Below are 14,537 nucleotides of genomic sequence, written 5' to 3' on the forward strand. Positions count from 1 at the left end.
TCGATAGATCCATGAGTTGTTCCCAAGTTCGATTCTTTGAGGATAGTTTTCCTTGCCCCCTCTTTCTAGCGCCAACTGTTTGACCCAAAAACGGTGTTTATGCTGGTGTTGTTTGTTGGAATCATACAATAAAGAATCTAAGAATAAAGATTAAATTCTTGAGGTTTAGGAGAAATCTTCATAGAAATTTATCCTTAGATTCTTGAGGTTTAGGAGAAATCTTCATAGAAATCAAATGAGAAAATGGAACATCAAAGAGATTTATTGATTAAAGATCATTACAAAGATGATATGTAAACTGAACTTTAGAATCTATAAATCCCTATAAAAAAAGTGTTCTAGATTAGAATGAAGAAGAGAGAGTCCTCTCTAATAAGGAGATATTTCCTTATTTATAGAAGAGAGATGTAGGGCTTCCCCACTTTATGGGCCTAATTCATTGTCTTAATGGGCCCTGAGAGAGGGTCTAAATCCACCCCAACGGGAGATAGTCTGTCTTTAGCTCGAACTCTTCTTCTTCTTCAGAAATTGAGATTATGTATTTCTTGAGCTCGAACAAAGCCTTCCTTTCATTGTTAACACAGCTTTTGTATCCATGTAGCTGCCCCAGCAGTAAAATCACACATATCAAGTATTTTCTCAAGAACTCCTTCCCTTCCATTACAAGTAAAAGGAAAACCAAATGAAAGAAAATCAATGGGTCTGTTTGTTCAATGCAGATACCTCCTCATTTACAAGATATTTTCCAAATTTGCAGAGGAAAACACCAAATTAAAAAATAATTGTATAGCAACAAAGTCAACTAAGGTCCCAGTGGTAGCATGAGTGATCACTGTCGTCTATCGTTTACTTTGAGTCGTATGATAAGAGATTCGTTTGGCATTTCAAAGTCAAGGTCTCTGTCGAATATGAGTGGTCGACCAAAGCTTTATGTCATAGGAAAAATGCTTAGTACTAAGCAATATAGTTGATGAAAATACTAAAACAGATTGGAAAAGAATTATGTGGAATTCCCCTAAGATTTTTTTATCAGCCTACCAAGATAGCCAAACAATAGGATTTAGTTACTAGTAAATTGACTAAGGTTTTTGTTATTTACTGAGGTAAATATTACCACACGACCATTATAAGATTGTCGTAATAAGAAAAAGCTTAGAGGGATTATCGGTAAACTTGTTTTTGGATTTTTTAATCTTTTTTTTTAATTTTATTAAAAAAATTAAAAAAAAAAGTAATCAATCGCAGACCGCCACGTATATGTAGGGTCCGCAAACAGCACAAGAAACATGCAAAAGTCGATCACTCTTTCACAACTTTTGTTATCGATTTTTTCTAAAATGGTGGGACCCGCGCACTACTTTTCTTCCTAAAACCATCTTAGAAACCTACGATAATAGACCAGCATTATAGGTTGTAACCGGTAAGAGTTTCTAAAACAAAAAGTTAATGCTATTATAATAATTTAATTATGCATTAATTCTAAAAAAAAAAAAAATAAGGAGCTGCTCTTAAAAAAACAGAGTAATCTGTTTGATCAAGCACCTAACTTAGAAGGGCGTGAGACTAAAGACGGGAAAACATGAATGGATTGAGTTAAAAAAAAAAACATGAAGGGATTGTAACGTAAATAATGGTTTCATAAATATAAGTAAATATCAGTAGTCACAATACATAGGATTATAGGAACCAAACACGAAGTTTTTATTTTCTGGTTCGTTTTACACAACAAAACCTGGAGGGGTTCTTTGTGAAGAACATAGACATATTGGAACGACACTAATGGTTTAACACAACAAATTTCTCACCTTGTGGATGGAAACTTCAACCTTATAGAACCAAAATCTGCTCCAAGGAGAATTAAAAGAGAGAGACGTGAATAACCCAACAAGTATGGTCACATAGGCTGCAGCAAAACTCCAGTAGAAAGACTCCATGTCGATTGTGCCTTCTTCGTCTTTCACAACATTATCTGGGGAGTGGATTGAGTTACCTCCGCAGCTTGTGTTGGTTTGTTGTCCACATAGAAAAGGATTACCTAAAAAGCTTTGTGAGTCAAAGGTGTTAAACTGTCTTCCTTGTGGAATGACTCCAGATAAATTGTTGAACGAGACATTAAAGACCGCCAGGCTGCTCAGCTCTGCTAGTTGCGGAGGGATCCGACCTTGTAACCAGTTAGAGGAGAGATCAAGGCTTTCCACATTCTTCAGACCTTGAAAGCTTTCTGGTATCACTCCTGATAGCTTGTTGTGAGAGAGATTGAGAGCTTGTAATTCCATAAGAGCTCCGAGCTCTACTGGGATCTCACCACTCAGCTCATTTTTAGAAAGATCCATTCCAAACAATAACTGGAGATTTTCACCTATGTAGGAATCATATCGGTGTTTTATTTCAAATTCAATCTTGGTCCGGGTAGATCTTGCCAAGAAGCCTGCATTAAACGGATCTAGCACAAGAAAGGAACTGAAATATCTACCAGCACCTTTTGTGGAAGTGGAATCTTGTTCCAGATCATAACCAGCCTGGAAACTACTAGAACTTACACCGAAGCTAAAATCAAAAGAGGAAAATGCATCCTCCTCTGATCCCAAACCAAATGATGTATTGCTAAGGCATGCAGGTATGGATCCATTCAACTTGTTGTTGGCAAGATCCAGAAGGTGGATGTTTCTTAGGTCACACAACTGTCGAGGAATAGGACCTGTTAAATTATTCCCCCGCAGAAGAATAATGTTGATGCTCTGAGTGTTGATGAACTCAGGAATATTTCCAGACAACATGTTATTTCTCAGATCAAGTACATAGACGTTCATTAGCAGTGTGTCTGGAATAGTCCCTCATAAATTATTATCTTGTAGAAGTAATACCCACGTCAGTGATGATTCAATATGTGGAGGTATTCCCCCAGATAAAATGTTTGCAGAAAGGTCCAGTAGCCAAAGATTGGATTTGTTGAACAACGACATAGGTATCTCACCTTCTAACATATTGTTCGAAAGTAGTAGAGCGACTAAAGATGGAAGTTCACCAATCCAGCTTGGAATAACAACCGTTAGACTGTTGTTCGAAATGTCAAGAATTACCAAGGATTCCAAGCTACGCAATCCTTGTCCAATCTTTCCTGTAAAATGATGAGAAATTACCTAGAATGACTCAAATCATACACGTAATTACTAGACTAACTCATAAACTTTTGTAATTATTAGACTAAAGCACATGGCAACCGAAAATACCAAAAAACCAGTCTCTCTTTCGTATTTTCACGAGATTGCCATTGGAAATTATTAATAGGAAAATGTTTATTTTTTTTATAAAGAAAAACAAAACCTTTTGATCGAGACTGGAGAAAGTCGTCTCCTTCGTTTGCGACAACACCAAATCGACAACTTCTTCTCTGCCAGAGCCGCCTTCCATTTCGTCACCTCCACCCGAATCGCCGTCGTCTCTGTAAGACAAGAGGAACCCTGAATCCGATTTCACCTCTGTCTCCGCCTTTAAATCGAAGAGACGAAACAATTGCTCGTTTTCAACCAAGAGTGATTTCAAGGTAAAATCCTGTGTCTTTCTTCAACCCTCAATCGATTTTCAGAGCTTTAACCCTCAATCGATTTTCAGAACTTTAACCCTCAATCGATTTTTAGGGATTGTGTTCTGTTAATGAAAGTATCGTGCTTGGAATGAGTAAAACTGCATATTTGAATTGGTCGGTAACAAGTGTGGTATAGTTCAATATGTGTCTTCTAGATCTTGAACTTGAAGTTACTACTTGTTTCGTGTCTGCTTTGCTTGTTCGATGTTTGCATTAGAAAATAATTATATAGATCTTTGGTTGGCTTCATAGGGTGTGATAGTTTTGCAGGGATGGAGACCATACATGAGCGTTGTGGCCAGTTTACCGACAAACCCGTTCTTCTAAATTGACTAGGAGAGGCTAGTCTGATCTTTATCAATTTATACAATTATACCTTGCATCAATCTCTGTACACTATGCGGATATTCACTTACTCTGCATTCATATGTGCCTCTTTCTGGTCAGGCAAGCGCTTGGACTTTCAACAGAGTGGTCTCATCATCCTCTGTATTCTCCTGGTTAGACGAACAAATAAACCAAATCAGTTGCTTGTGTTTCTGAGTTTGCTCTTTCTCAAGAATATCTGTTGTGCAATAATACGTGTGAAAACAGGAGGATTAGAGGTTCTGGATGGTGTGGAGAAAGTATTGGTTGGTACTTGAGTCGCGATGGATTACGCATTACCTCAACATGTCAATGCCTTATGGAGATTTTCCATTGCAGACACTCCAGGGATAAGTTCTCCTAAGAACAATCTTAGGCCTCTCTGAGTTCAACCCAATACTCTTTAACTTCGCTTCTTGTTCTCTGTAAATAGATATCTACATGTTTGCACTCTTTAGTGTCTGTATAGTGTTTATTTAGAAGTGGAAATACCGTTAAGGTATTGGGTGGAAAGTGGAAGTCGGTTATTAAATACTTCGGTCGGTTATTAAATTCTTGACAAATTGTAAACGTGAGACAAATCAATAAAGAACAAATTTCCCAACCGTTTGATTGAGTTGTTCATGAAAAATGCTATTATTTACAGCTTTAACCTGTAAACGAGATGAAGAATGAGAACAAAACGTTATAGGTACAATTAGGTTTCAACGTTAACACGGTTTGGCCTTTTGACCATTAGTATTGTTTGACCGACCCAAACAAATCATTTCCTCCGTACCTCAACAAGCAAAATCATTCCTTCGTAACAAGATGTATTTTTTTTATTAAAGTGATACATGTAAATCATTCTCTGTGTAACATAACAAGATGATTTCATATAAATGGTGCATGCGATATTTTCTTCTATTGACTTGTACATGTCAGAAGTTAACGTCAATTTCAAAAATTTAAACATAATTCTGATTTTAGTTACACTAGAAATAAACCGGATTTAAAACTAAAGAAAACCAAATTAAATTCAAAATTAAATTAAGTTTGGTTTATTCAAATCCGGATTTCCTTATAAAAATCTGCCCCTTCATAAATAAAAAAATCTGACATAGAAATTTAAGTCTAACACAAAACTCTACAATTTATAATAAATCTATTATCTCATTTAAATCGGATACGTAAATCTGCCATAAAAATTAAGTCTAACAAAAAGTTCTATCATTTATAACAAATCTGTTACCTCGTTTGGTAGACTTATCCTTAAAAATCTGTTTTCAACTTAAATCGAACAAACAACTCTGTCGTATAAACAAATCTGCCATTTTAAAGAAAATCTGACACCACTCTCTTGACAGATTTGATTTTCTAAACCGATTTAATTAGCAGACTTAATATCCGGCAGATTTATTTTTTTGAAAATAAATTTTCCAGCGATCAATTATTAATGGCACTTTTGTAATTCTGATTTTTTGATATAACTATGGAGAAGGGTAATTTCGACCAGAAAAATATTCTAATAATTTTTTAAAAATATGAGTTATTCTAGTAATAACCCAATAAATTTGTGTCACTTTAGTAAACTAAAATGATTGTTGTCCAGCAACAAGTCAGATATATTAGAATAGGGTACTTCTCCTTCCGGAAAAACCTCTCCACTTAGTGTATTGTGTGACAACGTCAAAATTTGCATGGAATAACAACCCTTCAAAAAGTCTCTAGGTATCTTCCCCTCGAAACTGTCGTGAGATAGATCCACATATGAATTATCTTTCATGTTGCCCAAAGAAAATGGCAAGTTTCCTTGAAAGCCGTTACCAGATATATTCATAGAAACCAATTGAGGAAGTATCCACCCAATGTTCTCAGGAAACTAGGGTTGTTCAATATGGTAAAACCGAACCGTACCGAACCATACCGAACCGAACCAAACCGAAATAGATAATATGGTTTGGATTTGGTATATACCATACAAACCGAATGGATATGATTTTTAAAAAACCGTAGGATTTGGATATGGTTCGGTATATAACCGATAAAACCGAATAAACCGAATAAAACCGATCAAAAAATAGAAACATGTAAATATGTATATATTTTATAACAACGTATGAAAATCATAAGTTAATTTTTTTGCTAATAACTATTACCATATTTTTTACAGTAATAAAATAGTCCTGATTTGTAAAACACTTGAACTATAATTAAATAACAATTCATCGCAAACATGCTTCTTATTTTCTTAGTCTTCTTTTGATCTTTTTGCTTTAATTTAGCATTGACTAAATTGAAATAAAGATTATAAATTTGATGATAACAATTAGTGGAAATTCTTCACAATTTTTTTTAATCTATAAACGAATAGAGTTTCGTGTTTAATAGAAGAAACATGACTTTGATGAACGCTAAATATGAAAGAATATAATAACTTATTTTTTGTGCTTCGTGTTTCTGTTTTATTTTTTGTTTTTTATTTTTATTATCAAAATTTTGAGCTTTGATTTTAATTATAGATTTGATTATTTTATTAGATGATAGAAACATTTTTTATTTTTGTTCTTTTATTTAAACTTATAATATTTTTTAATAAATGAATGTGCTGACAACAAGACTCTAAAATTCATATAATATGATCCCAAAATAAAAAATTATGTTTTTTGGTATAAAACCGAATAAACTGAAAACCGATGGTATATAAACCGAACAGAACCGAAATAAATATGGATTTAGAATGGTAGTTATATTTTACTAACCGAAATACCGAAATACCGAAAAACCGAAAAAACCGAACCGAAACCGAACCGATATCCGGATTGAATACCCCTACAGGAAACATATGATTGAACTCATTCATTGACACGTCCAGGAAAGTCAGCCCATGAGTATGTTTTGGTAGCTGAAAGCTCGTGAGATAATTATTTTGTAGACGCAAAACTTTGAGTTCTGTATTGTTCTCCATTAGCCAAGAAGGGAAATTTCCAGATATTTTATTGTCAGAGAGATCAACTTGATGCAAACCTTTCTGATATAGGAGAAAATGAGGAACCTTGTTCAAGTTGCAAGATCCTAGTAGAATAGCTTTTAACTGAAATTTTGGCTTCCAAGAACCTTCAGACTCTACTTGAAGTGAGTTTGATTTTGAACCAAGTTTTAAGACCCTAAGCTCTGAGAGGTTTGCAAGCGAACCAAGTGAGAAGAAGCCTTCAAAGTTGTTATCAAACAAGGATAAGTACTCAAGCGATTCAAGGTTACTGAGAGCAGAGGGTAGCTTCCCAGTCATTTGGTTGGATGAGAGATCAAGAACTCTAAGTCCACTCAAGCTAGTTAAGCATGAGGGAAACTGGCCAAAAAGTTTGTGTCGACTTAAGTCAAGCTCTTCCATATTCTTTAGGTTGCAAATCCCTGTGGTAATCAAATGCAAATATTCAAGTAATTTACATGAACGTGAATGCTACCATAACACTTCTATTTAATCAAAATTGGATTTGAGTAAACTTGCCTTGCAATTCCATTGAGCCCGTAAATTTATTGTCACTTAGATCCAGAGCTTTCAGGTTCCACCGGGCAGATAACTCTGTAAACAAAGGTGTACAACACTTTTATATTCGAACATTTTCATCTCAAGGATGACACGAACCGATACAACAATGTTGTACGTAGCCATTGAATTGATTAAACTTCCAGTCCACCATAGAAAAGAACAACATCTATGGACAACTACCTTTTACTGGTATGGTGCCGTTGAATCTGTTTCTACTCAGGTCAAGCAGTTCCAAGTTTATCAAATCTCGAAGTTCTGAAAGGGAATCCAATAAATATAAGAAAATATGCATTATAAACTTAAGTGATCAAACAAAAGATACCTTTAGCAGGAAAAGGGCCATCCATGTGGTTATCCCGAAGAAAAAGAGTTGTAAGTGATGTAGCAGAACTGAGATAGGGAAAGATGCTCTTGTTGAATTTATTCGAAGTGAAATCCAGAATCTCAAGGTTTCTTAATCTCCCTAAGCTTTTATAACCTGCAAATGAAACTTTTATTTTTGTGTAAAAGCACACAAGAATCTTGCTAAGCATATTATGATTAGCATATCTCAGTCCAGTCACTTGGTCCGCATGCTGATGGACTCTATGCACCCGGAAAGGTATAGTAAGACCGTATAACGATATTTTAACATAAATCATGAAGTAAATGCCTATACAAGGAAAATTCATATAGCTTCTTTAGGAGGTATACCTTCAACAACAAACAAGCCAGCAAATTGGTTGTCTTTCTGTTCATGCCATCCTCTGTCCTCCTCTCGGTCTAAGAAGCTGAATCTAGACTTGGATAAGTTGAGACATCGTACATCTTCGAAGGGATGCATCAAAGAAAGATTTAGGAGAGAATTATTTTTGATGTCCAGCGTACCAAAGGCAATCTTGGTCATCCGTAGGCTTGTTTGGTTGCACACAACACCCTCCCACAGGCAACAATCGCTCTTTGTGTCATCTGTCCACAGAGCCGGACTTCTCTTCTTTAGTAATTGAGAATATGTATTTCTTGAGCTCTAACAATGCCTTCCTTTCATTCTCAACACAGCTTTTGTATCCATGTAATCGCCCCAACAGTAAAATCACACATATCTAGTTTTTTTTTCAACAACCCTTTCCCTTCCATTGCAAGTAAAACGAGAAACCAAATGAAAGAGAATCCAACGACTATTCGTTCAATGCAAAATAACAGTTCAAGAAATAATTGTATATTTACTTACAAGTCAGTTGAGGTCGCAATCATCGCTTGAGTGATCTCTGTCGTCTATCGTTTACTTTGAGTCGTGTGATAAGAGTTTCGTTTGGCATACAAAGACAAGGTCTATGTTGAAAATGTGTGGTCAGCATCTCTTAGGTCGACCAAAAGATTTATGTCATAGGAAATTGCCTCCTAAGATCAAACAAAGATTTTCGAAGAAACAAAAATATAACTCAAACTTAGACTGATTTTATTTATGGAGGAGTTTACATAATTATATTACAATGAGTCAAAAAAAGACTTAAGAGTTTTGTAGAAAACTAGAAACTTAGAAAACATAAACAAAGACTAAAATTTTTGACTAGAAATAAGTGGCACTATTTCAGGACAAGTTCACTTCAAGAGACTAAAACATAAGCTGGTTCAAATTAGGGTTCTTCAAGTGGTATCAGAACCACTTTGGCTGGTTTATTTTCATTTCATCTTTTCATCTTCTTATCTCTCCACGATTTCTTTTCTTATTTCTTGTTGGATCTGGACTGTTCTTTTACTCCCTTGTTATCGTCAGTTATTAAAAAAATGTTAAAAAAAAAAGTTTTCGGCTTGAATCACTTCTGAAGAGAAATCAAAGGGGAGTGGTGGAAGAGAAACTCTGCTGGCTGAAGAGAAATCCAGCCTTAGGACAGTTAAGGCGGATCCATATAAAAATCTCTTCATCTTTCTTTCTCTTTTCTTTACCCATAAAAGGTTGTTTTGGTTTTTGATTGCTGATTTTTGACTGCCTATCATCCTTTGAACCAGTGAAAAGAACTCTGAGTGATCACCTAAAAATCGTGAGCTAAACACTTTGAGAGTGTGAGGGTTTTTATTTGCTAACTCTTTTGTTAAGTGTTTTTCAGGATGTTTGGACTTCACAATAAATCAAATCAGGTTTCAAAACCACAACAAGACATTTTTTATCCTTTTAAAACCGTGTTTGAAAAAGGGCAATTGATTTTTGGAGATAAGAAACAATTTGCTTCTAATGGGCTTGATTTTGTGCGGAAACAAAGAAACCAAAGGAACAGACAAAACATGTTAGATGATAATGAGAAGAGAGTCAGAAATGGTGATCGTCCCTTCACCAAAGCCAAGAGGAGCAACTGTGATATGCTTGATCGGAACGAGCTTCAGACTTATGCTAGTTTGGAGAAGATGTTGCATAAGGCAATTTATGCTATTCAGCAACTCAAAAAGAAGGGAAACGCCAACACTTCTTCTACACCAAAACAACATAATCTCAACGAGGTAATCTTTCTTCTCTTTCAAATTCCAATTTAAAAACTAATGAGATCTCTTTTGATAAAAGCAAAGCTGTGAAAACCACAAGCAAAGCTCATTCTACCAGGTGTTTCAAATGCCATATGATCTGTCATTATGCTAACAAGTGCCAAAACCAGAAACCGTTGGTGACTTTGGAGAATGACAAAGTTGAAACCGAGCCAGAAAAAGAAGAACTTTCAGTCCCATTGCCGATTTTCGATGACTTCACAAATGAGCCAATGGAGGGGCTAGATGAAGAACAAATCTGTGGTCATCAAAGGATCTTCTTCTATTCAAAAACCGGACCGAACTCGAGGTGAGCATTGTGCTGATTATAATTCTTTTGCTTATAACCCTTTTCCTTTTAATGTTACAGATTTGAGGACAAATCTTTTTGAAAAAGGAGAGAATGATGTGCCCTAGACCATGGATCAGTACATGGAACCATCTCCGCATGGAGATCAGGACGCTCTGAACAATTCAACCGAGGTTCATCCATCCAACCGTACCGATTATACTGACCGAGCCATGTAACGGACCTACCCGCATACGTCCGAAATGGAGCTAAGGCTAGAACCACGTCCAGAAAACCGAACTGACCGTACCAGAGCTCGTCATTCCCGACCATCTCGACAGACATGGATTGGGTCGAGCCAGACTTAGCTTGGGTCGTGAAGAACCTGAAGACAGACATGGATTCTCACCCGGCGGACCATCCGGACAGTCCCGCAGGAGTCCTTATCGTTACCGCCGTACATCTATCAGGTTCAGATGAACCTGGACAGTAGCCGAAGGGTTTCTGACCAGAACGTGAACCGAAGGGTCATCTTTGACCAATCTGCATGGAAGACAGAGTCTTTTACTCATTAATAATATTCTAGTCAATGTTTCTATTTTCTATGTCTTGTTTTCTCACAATTCTCTTTAATTCTCTTTGACTACAAGTAGTATATATATGTAATCTCTTCCATGAATAAAATCAGTTTAAGTTTGAGTTATATTTTTGTTTCTTCTTTTCTCTGAGTGAGAGAGAGTTCTTTAGCTAGTTCATTGGTGTGAACCGGCTTGTTGATTTGGTGGTCAGCCAATTCATCTTTGTGTGTTGTTTGGTGGTTAGCCAACACACTACTTTCTTTCTTAGGTGATTAGCCTTAGATCGTGGGTATATCAAGAGTCATTTCGCATCTCTTGACGATTTTTTCAATCCATCTCAGTTCCAGAAGTGTCATTTGCCTTCTCGGATCATATCCAACACCCTGCTAAAGTGATCCTCGGATTTTAGGGTTCTTCGAGTTGCGGAAGGTATTGTTTCTTAAAACAATAGGATTTATTAGTCAATTTATAAGTGATGTCCTCAGGTTTTACCACTAAAACCAACCGCAAGTGCACGGTGGTGCGCAGCAGTATTTAGGGATCGAATTCCACAGAGACCAAGGTTACACTATGAATCTACTAGAGTAAAGTAAAGCTAGAATGAAAATGATTGTTTGTTTTGTGGTTTTTAATTGTCGCAACTTGTAGGTAATAAATTGAAATGAAATTTAATTTATAGATTAAAACGTTAGGCATCGGGTAATTCTCGGGAATGACATAAATCGAGAAACAAACATTAAACAAGGGATATGTATTAGAACCGTTCTTGAACTCAAACAGCTTAAGTAATTTAGCCTACTCTCGCAGTACTAAATTCTATGTTTTAGAATCTTAAATATCAACTCTCGCCATATTCATAATTCTAAACATGCATTTTAACAGGTTCGATTTGTTCACAAGTTCCATAACAACAACTCTCGTTGGTTACGAAGACTTGCTCATCTAGATTCTTTTCAGGAGTTGAACTATCACTTTTGGTGTGTTGAACTTCCTAATGATCATGAACTAGGTGTACCTTCTAATTCAAGCTTTAAGATCAACCTAGATGAAGAACCAAATGATTTACCCCTTTTTAACACATCAGTTTCATGGATTCATGGATTCCTTTGAGTCACCCTAGCCTAACTAATAGATTACTCACACATGGAACAAAAAACACAATACATAATTGAGATTATTATAGAAATAAAGAAAACAAGAGGGTTTAGAAGAGCTTCTCTGGGAAGGGAAAGGTATTCTCTTCTTCTTCTACAAACTTCAAACTCAAGCAAAGCTTCAAACTAGAAAAACACTGACAAATCAATTTTCTCTCAAGTTTTGATCTCTAAGATGGTGTCTTTCTCTATGGAACTCGTCTTCCCTATTTATAATCGGCCAAGGAGCCTTCTTTTTCGACAAAGGCTCCAATTTCATCATGAAAGACGAGTGGATGCAGTAGGTGAAGTGGAGGAAGTGGGTGAAGTTGGACACAGCGAGGATGCATCGATCGATGCGTTTATGGGCGAAAATGCATCGATCGATGCATTAAAAATTCCTGGCGCAAGATCTTGCATCGATCGATTAGAACGCCGCATCGATCGATGGGTTTTCCGATCGATCGATTGGTTCTTTTCTCTTCCTTTTCTTCGCGTCTCGGTTCGATCCGTTGTTCGTTCTGCGCTCTAACCCCTTCAGATGAATATGAAAATCCCTTGAAATTCCATTATGCACATGCCAATGGTTCCTAACGCGCTCAATCACCTATATACCTGAAACACGAACGAAAAAATACAAATAATCGAGAAAAATATAATAAAAACATATAAACAAGTAGCAAAAACCTAGACACATCAATTCCCCTAGACTTGAACATTTGCTTGTCCTCAAGCAAAGACATACATCAGTCAACCTGCAAACAACCATGTTCACCATTCTTTGGTATTAAACCACATCAGTTAGCACCAAGATTTAGAAGGAACTCCACGTAATTCGACCCCAACCTTATCTCTCGACCATTTTCAGCCCACAGCTTATAAGAAGTATCCAAAGTTTCCACTGCCGACCTCTTTTAGATTTAAGGTGTGGTCTCATCATGGGGGTATCGATCAAAAGACACATGGATTCTTACTCGTTCAGGTTTTTGATTGCGCGATTGGTCTTTTCTGGCTCATTTCCTCCCTTTCTTCTCGCTCCACTCAGTCAATGTCTCCATTTATTTCAAGGGTATCATTTTTTTTTAATTGACTGAGATTTTTGGACAGGCTTCCATGGTTCAAGTCTTAATGGTTGCAGCCACCAAGCCCTGATCATTTCTTTTTGACCTTTATCCCATTTTATTATTATTCTTTTTTTTTCGAAGGGGAAAGAGAGGGGAGCCGGACAGATACAAACTTCGTCTTTTAGTCCTGAAGAGGGATTCCGATCTAGTGTATACCAATCCCCAAGATGAGAAAATTTGAGTAGATTGAGTGGTCGGTCAGTTTGGATCCTTTAAACACTCTTAAAAGCATGGATGTTATTGGTTGATCAATGTTTGTGGCTTTTCCATGTTTCATAGCCTGCAGTTGGTAGCTGAAAGAATGGTACTCAGATATTAGTTATTTGGTTTGTTTAGCAAAGAAAAGCTAAATACGAATTAAAAACCACTCAAAACACAACCAAATAAAACGAAGAAACCACGTAAACGAAATACGAACTCATCAAAAACCAAGTTAAAAATTAACCGAAAAATTTATGGCAGACTACTAAGTGAAAGTACGACAAGTACCCTCCCCCAGACTTATGTTACACCGTCCCTGGTGTGACAACTGACAATACTGGCCGGTGATAGCTCCTACTCCTCGCCTCCTTCTCCAGATGTTCCTGCATCTTCAGGCCTCTCGGATCTCTTGCTTGCCCTGCGTGTACCACTCGAACCTGAACCAGAGCTAGATGGATAGTTGTCCCGATGAACTATATCATCCTTGCGTCAACGACACGGCCTGATACGTGAAATAGCAGCCCATATCTTGTGTAGCATGTCATTGTTTGTCTTGATGCTCTGATCTCTCCAATGTTGTTGCTGGCGCGCAGTGGCGTTCGGTGGAAGATCTTGCAGCTTGTACTGGCTGGAGTCTGATGGGAGTAGCTGATGGGGCTGTGAATTATCATCTGAAACGGCTTGTGCAGCCTCATCTTCTCTTTTTTCATATTCCAAGGCCTTGCCTTTGCTCTGATATTTTGGTGTGAAGAAGGATGGCTTGTCTATTAGTGCGGTGGCAGGGGGTAGGAACTCAACTGCAGCCTCTGAAAGTAGAGCAGTGAGGCTGATCTGAGGCAGGTGGCAGTAGAGTGTTTTCTTCGCTCGATCCTGGAATACGTAGACGTAAGGACCATCCGGAGTGATCTTTGAGTAGGGACCAGCTATGAACTCCTTACTCACTAGAGAAATGACATCCAGGTAGTTCCAAGCAATTTTGTTCGATCTGTCCAGTGCTACCTGATGGTTCTCGTAGTCGAAACCCACATGTCTAAGGATCCGAGTAATCACTGCACCAAATCCACATGCTCTGCTCTTGGATTAGGTTACTTTCCCTTTGTATCCTGCTAAGTTTGCGGCCAGCACTGCTCCCATGTTGAAGGCAATAGCAGGTGGGAATGTAGAGTTTCCAAATGTCGGTAGCAAATGTCTCACACCTTGGTAAAGGAGGCACAACTCCCATTGCGTGACAGATG

The 14,537-nt window shown here is 37.1% G+C and overlaps 1 protein-coding gene and 1 long non-coding RNA gene across 2 annotated transcripts; one reads left to right on the forward strand and one right to left on the reverse strand.

The window, feature by feature from the left end:
* Positions 1 to 1,627: 1,627 nt before the first annotated feature.
* LOC106413512 (receptor-like protein 15) lies at positions 1,628 to 8,748 on the reverse strand. The gene is given in 7 exon segments (XM_048747658.1): positions 1,628 to 3,118; positions 5,525 to 5,813; positions 6,768 to 7,342; positions 7,440 to 7,514; positions 7,662 to 7,736; positions 7,804 to 7,959; positions 8,175 to 8,748. Coding segments are annotated over 7 exon segments (2,697 nt in total). The 5' UTR covers positions 8,368 to 8,748; the 3' UTR covers positions 1,628 to 1,784.
* On the forward strand, positions 3,099 to 5,265 carry LOC106412044. Its single transcript, XR_001282481.3, has 3 exons — positions 3,099 to 3,544; positions 3,857 to 4,086; positions 4,181 to 5,265. It is a non-coding gene; the product is annotated as an uncharacterized LOC106412044 (long non-coding RNA).
* Positions 8,749 to 14,537: the final 5,789 nt, after the last annotated feature.

The sequence above is a fragment of the Brassica napus genome, chromosome C2 (assembly GCF_020379485.1).
Source record: "Brassica napus cultivar Da-Ae chromosome C2, Da-Ae, whole genome shotgun sequence".
Lineage (NCBI taxonomy): Eukaryota > Viridiplantae > Streptophyta > Magnoliopsida > Brassicales > Brassicaceae > Brassica > Brassica napus.